The sequence below is a fragment of the Varroa destructor genome, unplaced genomic scaffold, assembly GCF_002443255.2.
Source record: "Varroa destructor unplaced genomic scaffold, Vdes_3.0 BEIS01000001.1, whole genome shotgun sequence".
Taxonomy (NCBI): Eukaryota; Metazoa; Arthropoda; class Arachnida; order Mesostigmata; family Varroidae; genus Varroa; species Varroa destructor.
The window spans coordinates 70,303,775-70,319,970 of NW_019211454.1; the positions used below are offsets into that span (position 1 = coordinate 70,303,775).

Here is a 16,196-nt window from a genome sequence, read left to right on the forward strand (position 1 = left end):
ATGCAAAATCAAGCGAGTTCGGGCGGAAAGCCCCTTGCCGACAAGCCAACTCTTGTTGAAATAAATATATGTTACATATTATATAATCAAGTCACATCGATACAAATTTATTTTTTGCTAAGTGAAACATTACATTGTTAGACGAGCAATAGTCGTAGGAAGAATCATTATTTACGATCGTGTAAATAGGCGGATGTTCTCTATCCGATCATACGGTATACGATTGTTGCTACTGCTATGGAAGTGATCGTATCTACCGCGCAGCTCTGCGTCCCACTTCACCTTTACTCATTTAAGCAATCGGCGTTCGGCTGCACGTCAGGTCGCGCAACACATCGGCTGGCTCTTTTTCTCTTAGGTGTTATTTTGTGTTAATTTTCGTCGATTGTTATTACACTGTGTCATCCGATGTGTAAGAGACTTGCTGTGTTTATATATAATGATGGATGTATTATACGTATCGAATATGAGAACGACGACGATGATGACGACGTACTGTTGATGGCTTTATCCAGCTGATCTCGATTTTGTTGCTCTCATCAGCTGGCCCGTTGTTGCCATGTCTTTCTTTTCGCATGGCGGCCGAGAATGATACGAATTATCTAGATACTGTTCCAGTGTTTGCGTGTCTCTCATTGCTTGCCCCTTTCTGAGAACTGGATTACCCCATCTAAATTGAACATGTTGCCGACGACGTCGTGGACAAATATCAATAATGCAAAATACAATACGCTAGTGGAACTTGCCGCCATTTTTCAAAGTGATAAGAAATTATCTTATCAGTACAATTGTTTCGCACAGCACTGCGGTCACTGGCATCGATCACGAACTATTATAGTCCGTTGTAAATTCTATTTCGGCGTCTGTGGTCAGAGATAGTGAAAATTAGGAAATCTAACGACGCGCCCTATTAGTCTATAGATCTACTGTGATAACTTATTTTGCTCCGGCACGTGTTATGGCCAACCTCATGCTTGGTTCCTGCAATTTGTCTTACAATGTTTAAACGAATATGATGCGGGTGGTATCTCATCACTCACGCAAAAGTTAGAGTCAGCATTTGCTAATGGTACTTGCTCAGTATCGATTAGTAAACCGTTTCACAGTAATAGAGTAATTAGTCACGATTTTTTTAACTTCCCAAGCGAAGCGCGTGATCCTCAATGTTGTTGTTCCTTTTTGTTCATGACGTCCACGTATAGTCGACGTACAATTCGCCGTAGTGAACTGGGCACGTTTTTGCGTCGCCTAGGACCTCTTCAGCATCTATTGCTCTTATTAGTATTCACTCGACAATAGTGTTAGTGTTATTTTACTTTTGTCATCATAATTGACACTATGGCTAGGACAGACATTATCAGCAGCAGTATCACAATCGTCATCTTCATAATTCTACTTGTAATTTGCCGGGTTTGCGTACATGTGTGTGTGTCTGCATCAAACGTTTCGCCCACAACAACTCTCGTCAAGTAAAGAAGACAAGATCTTTTCATGATCCGTCCGCACGTACCAACTTAATAAGCCGTAACGGCTTCATTGGGACTTGTCGAACACCTAAAATACTATAGCTTATGTTCTGTTAGTTAAATGATGGTCGTTCCTATAAATTTAGACGATGTCAACATTTTTAGCCATTTAACCCTTTCTTGTAACGTGCAATGTATGTATGTATGTATGTAGGTATGTATGTATGCATGCATGCATGTTCGTACACCCGTGTTCTCAAAGTGTGCACAGCTTGTCAAGTTGCCTGCTGTATGCGTTCGAAAAACACACAAAATTGTAATAATATAACACAATGCACGATCGTCAAATGTCATCATGAAAACTTTGTTTACTCTGTACTCCATACCACTTACTCTCCGATTCAAGATTACTAATTACGTTTCAATTAATCGTCATGTTTGCGTGAAATCATCCCATGCTTTCGTTTTATCCCTGGCCTGATACGGAGCAAGTTTCGGCACCCTGTGTACGCTACATTCCACTCATTGATAGAATTGTATCATTTTCCTACATTGATACCCTATATATGCGTAATAGCTATAATAATAATAAAAATACTATTTGTTTTTGTTAATATTGCCAGTGACAGTGCGAGAGAGATCGACCGACTATGAGCAATTGTTGTGAAATTCCGCCGTCTATTTTGCCGTGAGTGTTGTGTGCTTGTATGTGTGCGGGTGTGCACCTCTACGACGTTTCTTATTGTTTATTTGTATCAGTTTCCGCACGCCCATGTTTATGTAATCACTACTATTAGCATTACCATAATTACTAATATAATAACAGGTTACGTTGTTACACGTTTCACGTGACTAGAGGCTTCCGGCTTGAAGCGCTGACAAGCTGAAGGCAGTTATACCCACTTGAGATGGTTTACCTCGCATCGCAGGCGAACTACCGTCACAGACGCACTCGTTATGTTTAACTTGTTTGTGCTACGATTTCGAATTTGAATCTTCTCCTATTTCCCGCCTGGCGAATGATAGTTTCTAAGGGATTCTTGGACTGGACGGTCGTCCCGTACACAGAAACGCCATTTCCGGTATCTGGCAATGAATCACCGCATCGCTGCGCATTGTTCACCGGGCTCCAACACTTTCCTATAAGCTCCTCCACAGGGAATAATGATAATTCGCTTGGTTCGTGGTAGAAAGATATTCGTAAATATTGAACATGAAATAAGCCCCTGTTAATTAAATAACCGCTTGTTAGGTGGTCAAATATGTATCTTGTATAGCTACACTGTGTCTAAATAAAGGCAGTACTTTATTTTGTCATCATCAACTCACTGCCTAAAAATTGTTATCATATAATTAGTTGTTTATAGTAACAGCTGAAAAGTGAGTGTTACCATTTTTGCTTTTATTAAATAATCTAGTATTTTTTTTTTCTTTCTTCTGAGTTGCGGTCTAATCGCTATCTACCGTGGCTTACTCCCTCGTCGAGACCACCCCTTACACACTTCACACCACATCAAGTTATATTGATTGATTCATTCTAGCGTTTTTCGTCGCCCTGAGTCGCGATCATATAAAAGGGTCTGTAGGGATAAATATTGCACGGTGGTTCTCGGAAATGATCGGCCAAGACTTGTCGTTTCACTTTTGCCGTTCGGACTTCCATTGTCAAAATATTGATATAATGATAATTTAATAAGCCGTTTTATTATGTAACTTCCTTACCAAGGATAACTTTCGTGCTAAGTTTATACCTGAGTCCATTGTTGTCAGTAATAGAAATTGTGTCAAAGGTAAAACTAATTAGTCTCAAACCCTTTGGACAGAGAGAAAGAAATGCATCGTTGCACAGACCGTCCAATCGGTTACACCACAGGATTTAAAAATAAGTCTAGATTTAGAATTGTTTCGTGCGAAACACCTCCATGGACTTCCTCCCTCTGATCAGATATCGGATTCGCCTTCGGAACGATACCTGCCTTCCGCTCTGATCGGTCTTTCAGCAAGCAGTATAAGAGAGACGCGAACGTAATTCCAATAAACGTGCTATTTCTATGTGTGGCGCTGACTCAGGGCGTTCCCCCAGTTAGTGTTGCGGCTTTTCGGTTCATAAACATACGAATATAACGTTGTCTTCGTATACAAGCGTGCTGATACGTCGACACGCCTATGCTTGTTTGTGGATGGTTGTTTCGATGGGTGTTAATGTGTGTCTATGCACTAAATCTTCTTCCTATGATTGTTTGTACTATTCGAGCGCGCACGCCGAGCTATTCATCATTATTATTATTATCAGTGATCAGTATTGGTATGATTATTGTTATTATTATTATTATTATTATTATCTAGTACTCTTCAGCGAGTCCCTCAGGAAATCAAAACTACATCTGATCTACGGTCTACGGTGAATCGTCTAGGTTATTGGGTTGAGGGGCTGTGAGAAAAGTCGACATTGGCGCTTTTTCGATTCTCATTCACAATTCTATGTACTCAGACACATTTATCGCCTCGTCACCGTCGTCATACATTTTTGCTGTAATTAAGCACAGGTATTTGTCTGCCATACAGTCTTTAACTGTGGTTTCTGCCCATACTTTTGTCGCTTTGACGCTGATTGAAGTAATAATCATTATCATCGTCATCGTCATTGACGACGTTCGGCTACTACTAGCACTACTGGCAAGCTCACTTTAGGATCATCTGCATACATGTTTCTAAGTCAAAATGGATAATAGGTATTGTTGCTATAGAGATGTCTATGGTTTCAAACAGGATGGATCTACATCATGGGTCTGGTAGTAGTACTAAATGTGGCATAACTTTGCTACTTTTGTTCATAGCATTATTCGACTAGCAAAAACTGTGCATAACCGTATTTTATGATCCACTAACGGGCTCACCCGACGTGTTCTTCATTTGGAGAAGACAGCTTTGAGCGGTACAGGAATTACTTTTAATGTGGCAACGATTCATCAGACGAGCCATTTCTCGCCTTAAGGGCTATAAGGAATAAAGCAAGGGAACAATGCATTCAACTGAGGAAATATAGACGAAGTTAACACTAGCTTGTTCTTCCATTGAGAGGGATACGAACGGTCAACCCTGGAAGCTTACTAAATATGAAGAAAGAAAAGCAATGGTATTATGTTGTGGGTGTTCGTCGAAAATGGTGGATTGTGCTGAAAAGGGGGGTGCAAATCAGTTGGGTCAAGATTGTGTTCAGGTGCTTTCCTCTCTTGTCATTTGCAAAAAAGCTGAAATAGCGTTGGCTGCTTCTCATTCTTTCAGTTGACTGGGAGGCAGCCAAGCGAGCAGCGGTAAAATAGGGGGACCGTCAACGGATTTGGCACATATTCGTTCGCCTCATGGCGTTATTCCTTCGCGATAGGCCAGCACTTGAACGTCTCGCCTTTCTAAGCAAATCACTCGCCAATCGAGCCTAGAGAACGTCAGGGCAAGCAGATATGCCTAGTCACCGGTTGGTCTGTCATTTATCATCGGTAGAGATCGAAATTCACGTAGTTTTTCTCTTGTTCTCTCTCTCTCTCTCTCTCACTCACTTTCTCCCTTTCTCTCTTTCGTTCTTTCATGCGTATATTCAGTCGTACCAAAGGCCCACAAACTCACCGGGTCCTATATAAGGATAAATCGCGCATAATTTACACAAAAACACACGTCTCACAACAGTGTAGCACATGCATTAATAATAGTAGTTCATTTGCGACGCATTAGACGCTATTAGCACCTGCGTTGCAGACACTATACCGTCTGTTCGTCTGCTTTTCTTTCTGCCTTTCACCCTCATACACGCACACACAGGCGAGCACTCACAAGTAATTCCCACTTTCTTAACCAATTACGTTCCCATTTTGTGATACACTTGGTAGGGGCGCGCCGGCCCAGAATCGACATTTACATCATTCATACAGGCATTAGGTAGTTCGTCCTCAATTATCTGTTAAACTAAGTGTTTCTTATATGTATATGCGCCAAGACCGAGCTTTCTTAAATTACACCAATGGCGTTGCTTCGGCAACTGTCGTAACCCAACTATTATCTGTAATACATAATAGGTAGATCAACACACTTCAGTCATAAATTTGCTACCCAATCGACCCATAGATTCGCTTTATGTTCATCATCATCATCATCATCATCATTACAGTTTGTCAAATAATTTGCGTGAAGTGCAACCTATCAGCATTTGTATGTTTACTAAACAGATACAAAAAAGATAGCGTTCTGGTGAGGCGAGAATCTGAGATTTAGTTGAATATATTTAGCTTTTTTGCAGACTCGTCTCATAGCGAAGTACCGAGTCTGCAATAGGATGCCACCCTTCCTTCTATGTTGTCCTGTGTCCACTTTCGTTCTCCTTAGTTGGCAATAACTATTTATACCTGTCTCTCAATCATCATCAATTTACCATTATCCTTATATTTAGCCAATCAATCACTCGCTCAGTCAGTCAACTGATAAATTAATAATCCATCAATGAATCGACCGGTAAAAATGATACTCTTCCTCCTCAAATAGCGGCAGGATGGCCAAAGTGATTTGCGGACACGTCACGTATGTTTGTCACGCGCCTATTCCTTATTTCATTTCACTCGTTGCCTAATATATATATATATATATATATATATATATATATATATATATATATATATATATATAGAGTCGCTTACTAGATCTCATCAACGCGCAACACGTGTATGGTCAACTGTTATGATTATTTTTTTTTGTGATCCTTAACAGCATCTGGTTGGTTGCATGATGCTGATTCTCGGCACACAGAGCGGATACGTCCAAAAAGTCCGTCATGCAGGAATCTATTTGCTTCTTAACTGCAGGCAGCATGCTGTGCCGCGTAAAACGGTCCATCCTCTACGTCAGAGTAAACTGCCGTTGTGAGGTAGCTGATCGGATTAACTGATCACCCAACTGACGGAGTGACCCTTCCAATGGCCAATGTCTTAATTAAATATCTGTCAAGTGTCTTCGGAAGCAGTTTGTAAAAGCACTTGGTCGGAAAGCATTTTCATCTCATTGCGGGGCATTTGTGGCCGTTGTCCCATTTGGAGCAACACAGGTTGCATTGCCCCCAGGAGCACCACCAGCCACGGACGAACACGAACCTAAAAATTCGTAAAAATTGATATGTATTACGCAGGGCAATTCCGTAACGTACGTAACACACGACCAAAGTCGGCTAGATAAGAGCTGCCAGAAAACGTTACTCAGGAGCACCAATGTTCACCAAAAAACGAATGTAATAGCTAGTTCCGTATACATGCAAGACATGAAGTGTACCAATTATATAATTTGGTTGCGTAATAAATACATACATACATACATACACCACGAAAATTATTTTAGTTCGAACGACTAAATACCATTCTCTAACGATGGAACGCGCTGGGTTTAAACGGTTAAGGGCGTTATCTGTTTTTGTTTGCGTTAATCGAAAACGGTGTCGTTAGCAGCTGTAGCTGATACAAACAGCTAAAAACATCCGACTAGATAACTTTCTATATCTAACTCCGCACGGAGAACGCTATTTAACCCAAAAACTGTAGATCGAGAAGAGCATGGTTCTCAAAGGCCGTTATAATGCAAAATGGAGAATGTGTGAATGTCTCTATAACAATAGCCCCACGAGTTGGATTAAATGGGACTTACCCAGAAAGTACCTATAGATAACACTATAGACTCAGACTGTTTGTTAACTGGTATGTACTTTGAGATCAAGCTTTGAGTAAATATAGCAGGAGGCCACATGCTCCGTTGAATAAAGTAAATTAAAAACTAAAGAAAAAGTAAAAAAGAAAAAAGGCCACAAGTAAAAACGACTATGGTGGCCGCGCTAGCCCAGCTTAATACGCTCAGTTGAAATTCTGTCGCCTTTTTACATCTTGCGGTCTAACCGCGCCTTAGTATAACTTAGGCTCGTGTGTGTTTTTATTTGTAAGCTTGTTGGTTATCACAGTAGAAGATTTTGAGCGTAGTCCGGCTACAAATTATTCCGAAATCGATGTTTGAAACGCTGCGTTTCCTGAATCTACTTTTACAACAGCAGCGTTACAATGGTAACACTACTATCAGCCCGATCATAAAATTATTTACAGCTGTGACAGGTAAACAATGTCAGAGTTTTACATGTTCTAACGATAGTCAGATGAGTCTGCACGTTAGGATCTTGACTATATGCGTAGTTTTACAGCGCTCGTTGCAAATTGACGTATAGGTCCGTGCAGAGATTGGCTTGGTATCGCACTTCCATCTTGAGCCTTGAGCTTGATCGTGTTTGTACTAGATATAAGTTTTCCCCAAATCGGTTGTGACGGATTGTTTGTTTAACCAAGCCTAAAATCGAAAACATTTTTTTTCGCTTGCTGGATATCGGACAGCTATGATATTAACAACTGTCAGTTACGCTCCTTCGGTGACTGACTGACTGACTGACTGTTTCGGCCATCTGGATTTCAAAATGATTACCCTTTCATCAATAGCCTCCTGTAATAAGCATTATCATTAATAATAAATAATCATAATTACCAGTAACAGCGGGTGTCGTGGGCGGCAACGCAACGACATTGGCAGCGGCAGTTGTCTGCTGACCCGAGGCGTTATGTGCAGTGCCGGTTCCAGAGGCTGACACAACGTTAGCTTGTGCACAACCCTGCGAACCTTGCGACCCTTGTCGCTCGAGTCCTGCCGAACACGACGCTCCAAGCGTATTGTGCCTCTGTTCATATTCGCATACCTGTAACACACAAGCCAAGAATAGAATATGAGAGGACCTAATAAGTTTTGCGAAATATTCTAACTACCGCCTTTTACCTAGTCTAAGCATTAATTCGAAAATTATATTTCAGTATGCGCAAATCATAATACCTCTTGATAAATAAGTGCTTTCCACTGATCCACTGTATGCTCGCGTTCGTCCACGGAGTGATCATACGATGCCGGCGCAGGCGCGTTAACCTCCTCCTCGTCGTACCTATTTGATAAAATGTTTCGAATTTGGTTGCTTACTTGTGTAATGAAACATAGCAACCACCCTATCGCCAAACTATCAAACGAAATTGATGGTTTTCCGTCTGTCAAAGAAGAAGAGGAGCGCGCAGTGAAGCTTCATTGTTTACGGAGGGATAATAGTAAGGCATTATTTGCGGATCAAGAGATATGTTACTAACCAAATATTAATATACGGATGCTCGAGGGCCTGATCGACAGAAATCCGTTTGTCGGGATCGACCACCAGCATCTTTGAAAGTAGGTCGCGAGCCTGGGTGGCTTTAAGCCTACTGTGCTCTCCAGAATCGCCGGGGAATAGTACGTCCGGAAAAAGCTTTTCGAACGAATAGCCCGCATAGCGCGGTCTGTTCTCGACGTAATTGCGCACAGTGGGCTGCAGCCTTCGCATGAAGTCCCGGCTCGGTGTGCCTAGTTGTTCAATGATCTTGTTCCACTGATCGATGTGGTCACTACCTGGGAACAACACTGCTCCCCGAATCATTTCTCCCATGATGCAACCCACCGACCAAATGTCCACATTCTCCTTATATCCCATACCTGGATAAGCATCGTATATACACATATAATGCATTGGGTTGTGCACCATACATAAGCCCTAATGTGTAGGTTATCTGATAATATTACAGTTACCTAATAAGATATAGTATTATGGACGTATCGTAATGAAAAGCTCAAGAGTACGAGGCTACTCACCTAATATGACCTCAGGGGCTCGATAGTACCTTGTTACTACGTATGGCGTCATCATGAAACTCGTTCCTGCTGTTCGCGCCAGCCCGAAGTCCAAGATCTTCAAAGTACAGTCACTCTTTACCACGATGTTGGACGGTTTCAGATCACGATGGATTATACCTGTGCATTAGCCAATAAAACGAAATAACATAGGGTAGTTAACGATTAGTCTCTACCCTGGACCCCGTCTCGGGCAAATTAAACATAACGAACATTATTAGAACAGTAAAACATGACATTCAATAGGATCCTCACCGGCGGAGTGAAGGTGCTTAATCCCACAAAGCATTTGATAAAGAAGGTAAGACATCCTCTCATGATCCAAGTCCATCTGTATCACCTGTAGCATTTAGTAGAACATGAATTAAAGGCGAAAAGCGTGTGTGCAGCATCAGCTGGTAAGGTCGTCTATAATGATTTATTGTATTTGTTACGTAAAAACTAATTTATCAGCTGCGAGCAGCGGTAAGTGTGGCTGCTAACGTCTCGCAAGAGGCACGCTATTCGTCAGAATCAGTTACCTGGCAAAGGTTCGCATCCATTAGTTCCATGACGAGATACATATCGCTGAACTCCTCCAGGGACTGTTGCGGGGTGAACGCGTTCAGCAGGCCTTTGCCAAACCAACACAAACAATAAATCAGGAATAGGTATTATCTTTTAATGAGATTACTCGGAGCACTTTTCACGACCACTATGTTTGTCCATATTGTTTCAGTTAAACAAATTGTGAACTAACATTTTTGGCAGTTTACTTTTTTTTTGAATCACATGTTATTTAGCAAACATGCGGTGCTTGTAAGTTACGAATGAATGATGTTTAAAGCTAGCAGAATATGTGCCACGCAAACGTAAGCCCTAGAGAAATTGCAAAAGTTTATATGCTTAAGTTTTAGGGAAATCGAGTCTATGGAAAAATTTACATGTTATCATTTCCCTGCCGAGTAAAATTTTAGTACAGATTAAATAGATACCTATAATGTTCTTGTGCGAAACAAGCTTCATGAGCTTGAACTCGCGATAAGCGCGTTTGGCGTGAGTGACATTCTGGAACGGTCGCGAGAGCTTTTTGATCGCCACGTTTTTGCCGGTCATCGAGTCGTATGCCGCGCTACGTAAAGGAAAAGCAACGATGCCAAAGCTACGTTAGTCATTTCAACGGAGCTTCTATAGGATAGTGTGGAATACAAGCAGGTATGTACAACAAGGCATCATCAAGGTAAAACCACCCGTTAGCCTCTGCTCGGAAATTGCTGATGTCTGTTTTCTAGCATTGTTTCCTATTGTATTTGTATTGCGATAGGTTCGTTGCAGACATGCCGCCAAACTTCAAATATTAAACCCTTTTTCCCACTTTCACCTCTACGTTTCGAGCTCTATATTTGGTATCGCGGTTGGACATTCCGTCAAACGGCTGACTCACCACACAGCTTGAAACGAAGTCTGTTTGTACCCGAGTTCGAACCTAGGGCAGAACGCGTCCTTAAGACAAGTAGGCAAATACGTTACTCACTAAGCTATTTTATATGATGGTTAAATCGTTTGTAAACAGATGACAGCGTGCAACAGCAGAAGAGCAAACAAAAATTTTACTTCGATGCTGCAAAACTTGGTCTACTTTGACGACCCTTTCCAAGCTCTACCGATTCAAACAGCTACACTCGTTTGAATAATATAGTAATAGATGTTGCTGACATCATCAAGAAAAACCTTTAACTTTCTGAAGTAGAGTGGTCAAATTAGCGAAGTTTTTTTTCAGTGCGATACAGTTGATGAAAAACTGACATCCTTAAAAGCCTCAAGCCAAAACTGATTCGGGGGAACCGAACGAGAGGTAAAAAGGGAGCTATTGACAAAGATACCAGTAAAAAAAAAGAGGGACTTCTAGCCAAACAGTGCAGAACGATGATTGTCTGGAACTTTGCAAATACCCTACAAAATGACCGTATCAATTTTATTGGCAACAATATAAAATATGTGCCTGGGACTGCTAATATAAAAGGGTCCATATTGTGCAACAGCAATTTTATGTCGCTAAAACTCTTAAGTCATTATCATAGATCACATGTCGCTCATCACCGACTTGAATTAAGAATCCCTAAACTTTATTCAGCTACTGCTTCCCGGCGGACGGAACAAGCGCTTGGCAGAAAAGCTAGATTTAAGGGACGGAGCCATGTATACATGCCACAGACGGCACTTACCTAGGAACTAGCGAAGGGACAAGCATCATGTACACTTTACAATTATCGATACTACGTACAAATATGTCATCCTTTTTTGATGATCTATAACATTTCTTAATAAGTTTCACATCTAAGTAAGTATTATGTATGTAGTATTGGGTTATTAGAACTAGACGCAGCTCCCAATGACTAGCGAATTCTCGTACAGCTCCGTTTGTCCGCGATCAGAATAGGGCCGTAATGGGCGTGAAATTTCGAAGCCCATATTTATTTACTTCTACGACATTTATTTCGCGTGGATGTTTTTCCTTACTAGGAATAAACAGAGTTGCGTGACTTTTTTTTATGAAGTAAGCTAACTTTAGCGGAGCTAAGTGTGGGTACGGTATTTAGGATACTTAGAGCGAACTCTTTAAGTACACGATTCTTCCATTCCGTTTACGTTTATACTAAGAGCCCTGATCTTTGGAAAAAAGAGAAACTAAAGAGATTCGAACACGAATCAGTGAATATTTCATAAGTACCGCGATATCTAATTGTGTGAGATACACTGGCCAATTATTCTAACCTGCACTGCTTTCAGAGAATAAAACTGCTCATTGCAGTCTAAATTGTTCTTCTAAAAAGTGTTTCTAAACACTTCCGCGACCAGTATCTGAAATTCTTGAGGCTGCTGTCCCTAAAACTTGAATGGCACAAAAGGACTAGCAGATTTTTTTATGCGGGCAGAGAGCATTAAAATAGGAGCCCTTTAGAGGGCGTATTCTATATGCTTTTCATGCATGCCTGATAACGGCTTATACAGTTAACCTTAGTTGAGAGGTCAAGGCTCTAGCCAATAGAGTTCCAAAACAGCCATATTGATATTACAATATCTGTTAGAAGCATTGTTATAGCAAGGATACCCTGCACTAGACGCGCCACGTAGTGTTGAACTTCTCAGCTGTGAATCTATACCGGAAAGCAGTGACCGGCAATTTAGGTCTTACGCAAAAATTGGGCTGACCTTATTCTTCCTTTTCATATTTTACATGTCTGTTGCGTCTTGCTGTATAAGTGCGTTGATTTGAACTGTATAAAACCGCTACAAAGTACCATTAACCCTTGTCTAAATCAATACAAAAGCTATGCATTGGTATTATCGTATGGCATCAAAAATGTTATCATTCGTAGTTTTCTAAAGTAGAATCGTCGAATAGAACCAAATCAGCTTACAATGCCATAACAGTGTGTGACAAACTGCACCGAGGTACTTCAAAAGAGCCTTTGTCGGTGCCAACATTCTGGTGTACGTACACGCTACGACTCCCAGGTCATGAGCGTTGCCTATACTTGATAAGTATACATTCCTGCTTTGCATTGGAAAGTAAGTACAAGTATTTCTTCACGAAGAAACGTTGACATACGACGCTCTGCTATATTTTACTATTATGTCCATGAAAAGCTATGGGACTTCTGTATAGCGATCTGGCATGCAGATTTGCGTGTTGGTCACACGCTTTTTCACGCAGTCCTTTTCCAGCCATGATATAAAGAAGGGTTGATCAATACACGTTGCGACTAAATGCATCTAGGAATGTTCAATGTTTGAAACGCTGGAAATAGGTGGCAGGCTCTGTAGAGGTCGGCCGATATCCTATTCGCTAGGCTTAAAGGTCAAAAGCACTTTCGAGCTCCTTAGAAATTTGAGCCCTATATGGTTCAGGTAAATGTAATTTATAATTACCAAAATGTGCGCACAGTAAGGAATTTATATCCATCATGGACGTTATAATAATGGCTGTAATACTGTCATAGAGGTGCTACTCTCTTAAGGCACCGTTTAGAGCCTAATTAATCATTATGAAAAATACTTCTATAGACTAGGTTATAGCATTATATAGTGCAAAATTAATTAGATAGAAAATTATTAGTTGTTCAATTTTTCGACAATTCACTTATAAAAAATCTGTGATGTACCGGCGCTCTTTTTCAGCTGGAAGTTACGGGACTTACCACACGATACCCTGCGCGCCGGACCCGATTGACTTTAGGTTCTGATAGCGGCGCAGGATGGTGAACGTCGTATCTCCCACCTCGACCGTATAGAAAAGTGACGATGCCTTCACGCCGGACGTCGGTAGCGTCACCGCCATTGCCATCGTCGAGTACAAGTGAGCCTCTGGAGCAGAAGAGAATAATAACAACGACGACGACGAGAACGCTTTAACTTAATGCGTGTTTGAGCTCCGTTCTGCCAGATCGATGATCTGGAGTGAACTGAGATTTCCGTTGCCAGCGACCACCGACTGCTGACCGATCGATGATCGCCTGGCCTCCGTGGCTCAGGTATCGTTACCGCCGATTGATACGGCGGCCTTGCCTCTATAAAATGAAACAAAGGAACAGAATAAAATCGGATCAGCTTCATTGATCGGTAAACCGACACAACATTTACCTGAGCTGTATTTCTCGGATTTATGGCAGCGAAAACAATTTAGATTATGTTCAGTGATAGCGAATCGATAACACCGAGACACAGTGTATACTTTATATCCTCTAGTGATTAATGTTAGAAGATTTCTACTATAATTTTTTGATAAGTTTGTGTCGCGAAGTTTTTCGCTGTTGTTGGGCAAGCCCATTTGACCAGGTCAAGATCCTTCTAGAAGGACTTTAGTCATTCATCAGATTGTCCGTCACATTTCAAAAATGCTCAAAATTTCACAATGAAAACATTTGAAGATACACGAAATCTGCCAGAGCTTTACTGATGCAAAAAAAAAGGACTACGAAATTCAGTTCTGTGGAAAATGTTCTCCTTGTGTTCTGTAATGGAAGGAGAGAGAATCTAATTGTTGTTATTGCTGCAAATGATATTCCTGAATACTAACAGCACAGGCATAAGCTAGCGCTTTCTGTTGAGCTGTATGCTGTCACGTATTGTGGTGGCTATCGTCGGAGCGAGCATTTACTTGGACCGTGCGAGCGAGCGAACGAACGAGCGTGCCTCGTGCGGACTTCACAAAAAGAATAAAATTTGCTGTTGTGCCCACCAGAGAATTCAGTAGCAAGAACGACCGGGTTGGCACAAGCTTCGTGCACGAGACGTTTTGCCCGGCCCGAGGGCAGACCAGGCAGAAGGACGACGGTTCATCTGAAATAGCACGAAGGAAATCGGACAATGCAGATAGACGAAGAACAAAACGAACGCGGTTAACGAAATAAAGGCTAATAGCTTATATCGTGTCTCTTCTAATAATGATGCTATCTATATGAATGTACCGATATTGTTGTTAGCGTTACTGCTGTTATTGTTGTAAGAGTATTATTTTTATTTGAGCGATACGAGACGATCGTCGTGCTGTTTAACCTATTACTATGAATAAAAAACAGAAAATCACATGTTGTATTTTTGGCCCAATGTAATTATTTCAAGATAAAATAAACACGTCTTTATAAACAGAAACGCCTTTAGTATGTGTACAGTGATAAGAAAATGCGAAAGTATACCACATATCCTCTTGCGTTCTTCTGTAACGTTTGACTAACAGCCCCTGTTAGGTTATGTAGTCGTTACCTTGCCAGATTCATTTAAAAACGTTTTGAAAATATGGAGCAGTCTATCGACGCGCCATAGGTATTGGAGTAGAGAAATTGCTTAAGGTAACGACTTGCCGCTTCCACTGCTACTCGATACGACTCTTACTATACTCCATTGGATAGAGACTCCAATGATGTTCTAATACGCGGACCAATTAGAATTGTAACTTATCATCCTATCAACGCTAATCACAGAACGCAGGCTGGACACCTACAAATCAACGGGTGGATGTTCCAAAAAACTACTACCTTTTCAAAAAATTGGTGGAAACCGTTGGAAAGTATTGCAGTATGTCAAAGCAGTGTCGGCACTCAGACATTTAAAATAAAAGCAGGTGTCCTAAGGCCTGCTCGGCGAGAATAGAGATTTCGCATGGAGCAAAAAAAATATCGAAAGCATGGTCCCTCGATGTTTTATTTTTTAGGATTTTTTGAGCAAGAGGCGTCAAAAGGTTACCGTAGGGATAACCGACTTGTCACGGCTAACCGTTCGTAGCGGCATCGCTCTTTGAGCCTTCGATATCCGCTCTTCAGGTCATCGCGAAGAATTGTTGTATTGGGGTTTGTTAATTTCTACTTTCAAACTTTTTCAGGCACCCAAATGTATTACGCTTATTGTTTTCCTTTTGGTAGGCTCTATAGTTCGAGTGTATATTAAGGTATGAAAGCGTTTTGTCGCATTTTGACGACAATTCAATTAACTTATCCCTCTCGCTCAGTTCGTACCTCTGTGTAAGATGGGAGATTTGGGTGCCCGTTGCTAATGGTTTCTATTTTGTAACAATTGTGTAACAACAGTATATTGTGGCTGCAAACTGTTTTATTTTAAGCGACATATTATCACAGTACATGAATTATATCTAATCATTATCAATAGGCAAAAAGCGGTACGAGAGCTCTAAGGGGTTTAACGAAATAGCAGATATGTGCCTGCTACCAATATAACGTTTTCTATGCACCGGTTGGACGGTTGCCTGAAAGCGGCGCCAGAGGTCGCTCAAGCTAAACCAAGAAAGCACCGACAAGCTATCCCTTGAATATGAAGCCTCAGCGCCGTTCAATTAAATGCTCGTATATGTAATGTTTGACTTTATTGATTGAGTAAGCGAAGGAAAGAACGAGAACTAGTTAAAAAAGCAATAATAATAATCATAATTATATCATTGTTCATAGCGGAAAGATTTAGGTTCGG

The 16,196-nt window shown here is 41.1% G+C and overlaps 1 protein-coding gene and 1 long non-coding RNA gene across 4 annotated transcripts in view; one reads left to right on the forward strand and one right to left on the reverse strand.

Annotated features, from left to right (window-relative positions):
• Nucleotides 1–76: 76 nt before the first annotated feature.
• Nucleotides 77–16,196, reverse strand: part of bsk (mitogen-activated protein kinase dJNK) — a 32,336-nt gene continuing 16,216 nt past the window's right edge. The window contains exons 2-11 of one of the 3 annotated variants that reach the window (XM_086980471.1): nucleotides 14,458–14,558; nucleotides 13,418–13,786; nucleotides 10,211–10,347; nucleotides 9,758–9,849; nucleotides 9,492–9,576; nucleotides 9,198–9,356; nucleotides 8,663–9,041; nucleotides 8,361–8,466; nucleotides 8,022–8,229; nucleotides 77–6,601 (exon numbers count right to left, since the gene is read on the reverse strand). In XM_086980471.1, coding sequence (XP_086836597.1) covers nucleotides 6,510–6,601; nucleotides 8,022–8,229; nucleotides 8,361–8,466; nucleotides 8,663–9,041; nucleotides 9,198–9,356; nucleotides 9,492–9,576; nucleotides 9,758–9,849; nucleotides 10,211–10,347; nucleotides 13,418–13,563 — 1,404 coding nt within the window. In that variant the 5' untranslated portion in view covers nucleotides 13,564–13,786; nucleotides 14,458–14,558 and the 3' untranslated portion in view covers nucleotides 77–6,509. Of the gene's footprint in view, nucleotides 6,602–8,021; nucleotides 8,230–8,360; nucleotides 8,467–8,662; nucleotides 9,042–9,197; nucleotides 9,357–9,491; nucleotides 9,577–9,757; nucleotides 9,850–10,210; nucleotides 10,348–13,417; nucleotides 13,787–14,295; nucleotides 14,559–16,196 lie in introns of all 3 variants that reach the window. The other 2 variants (XM_086980468.1, XM_022790724.2) reach the window with 2 other exon arrangements.
• On the forward strand, nucleotides 10,299–14,818 carry LOC147759038 (uncharacterized). The gene is made up of 2 exons (XR_015321457.1): nucleotides 10,299–10,430; nucleotides 13,398–14,818. It is a non-coding gene; the product is annotated as an uncharacterized LOC147759038 (long non-coding RNA).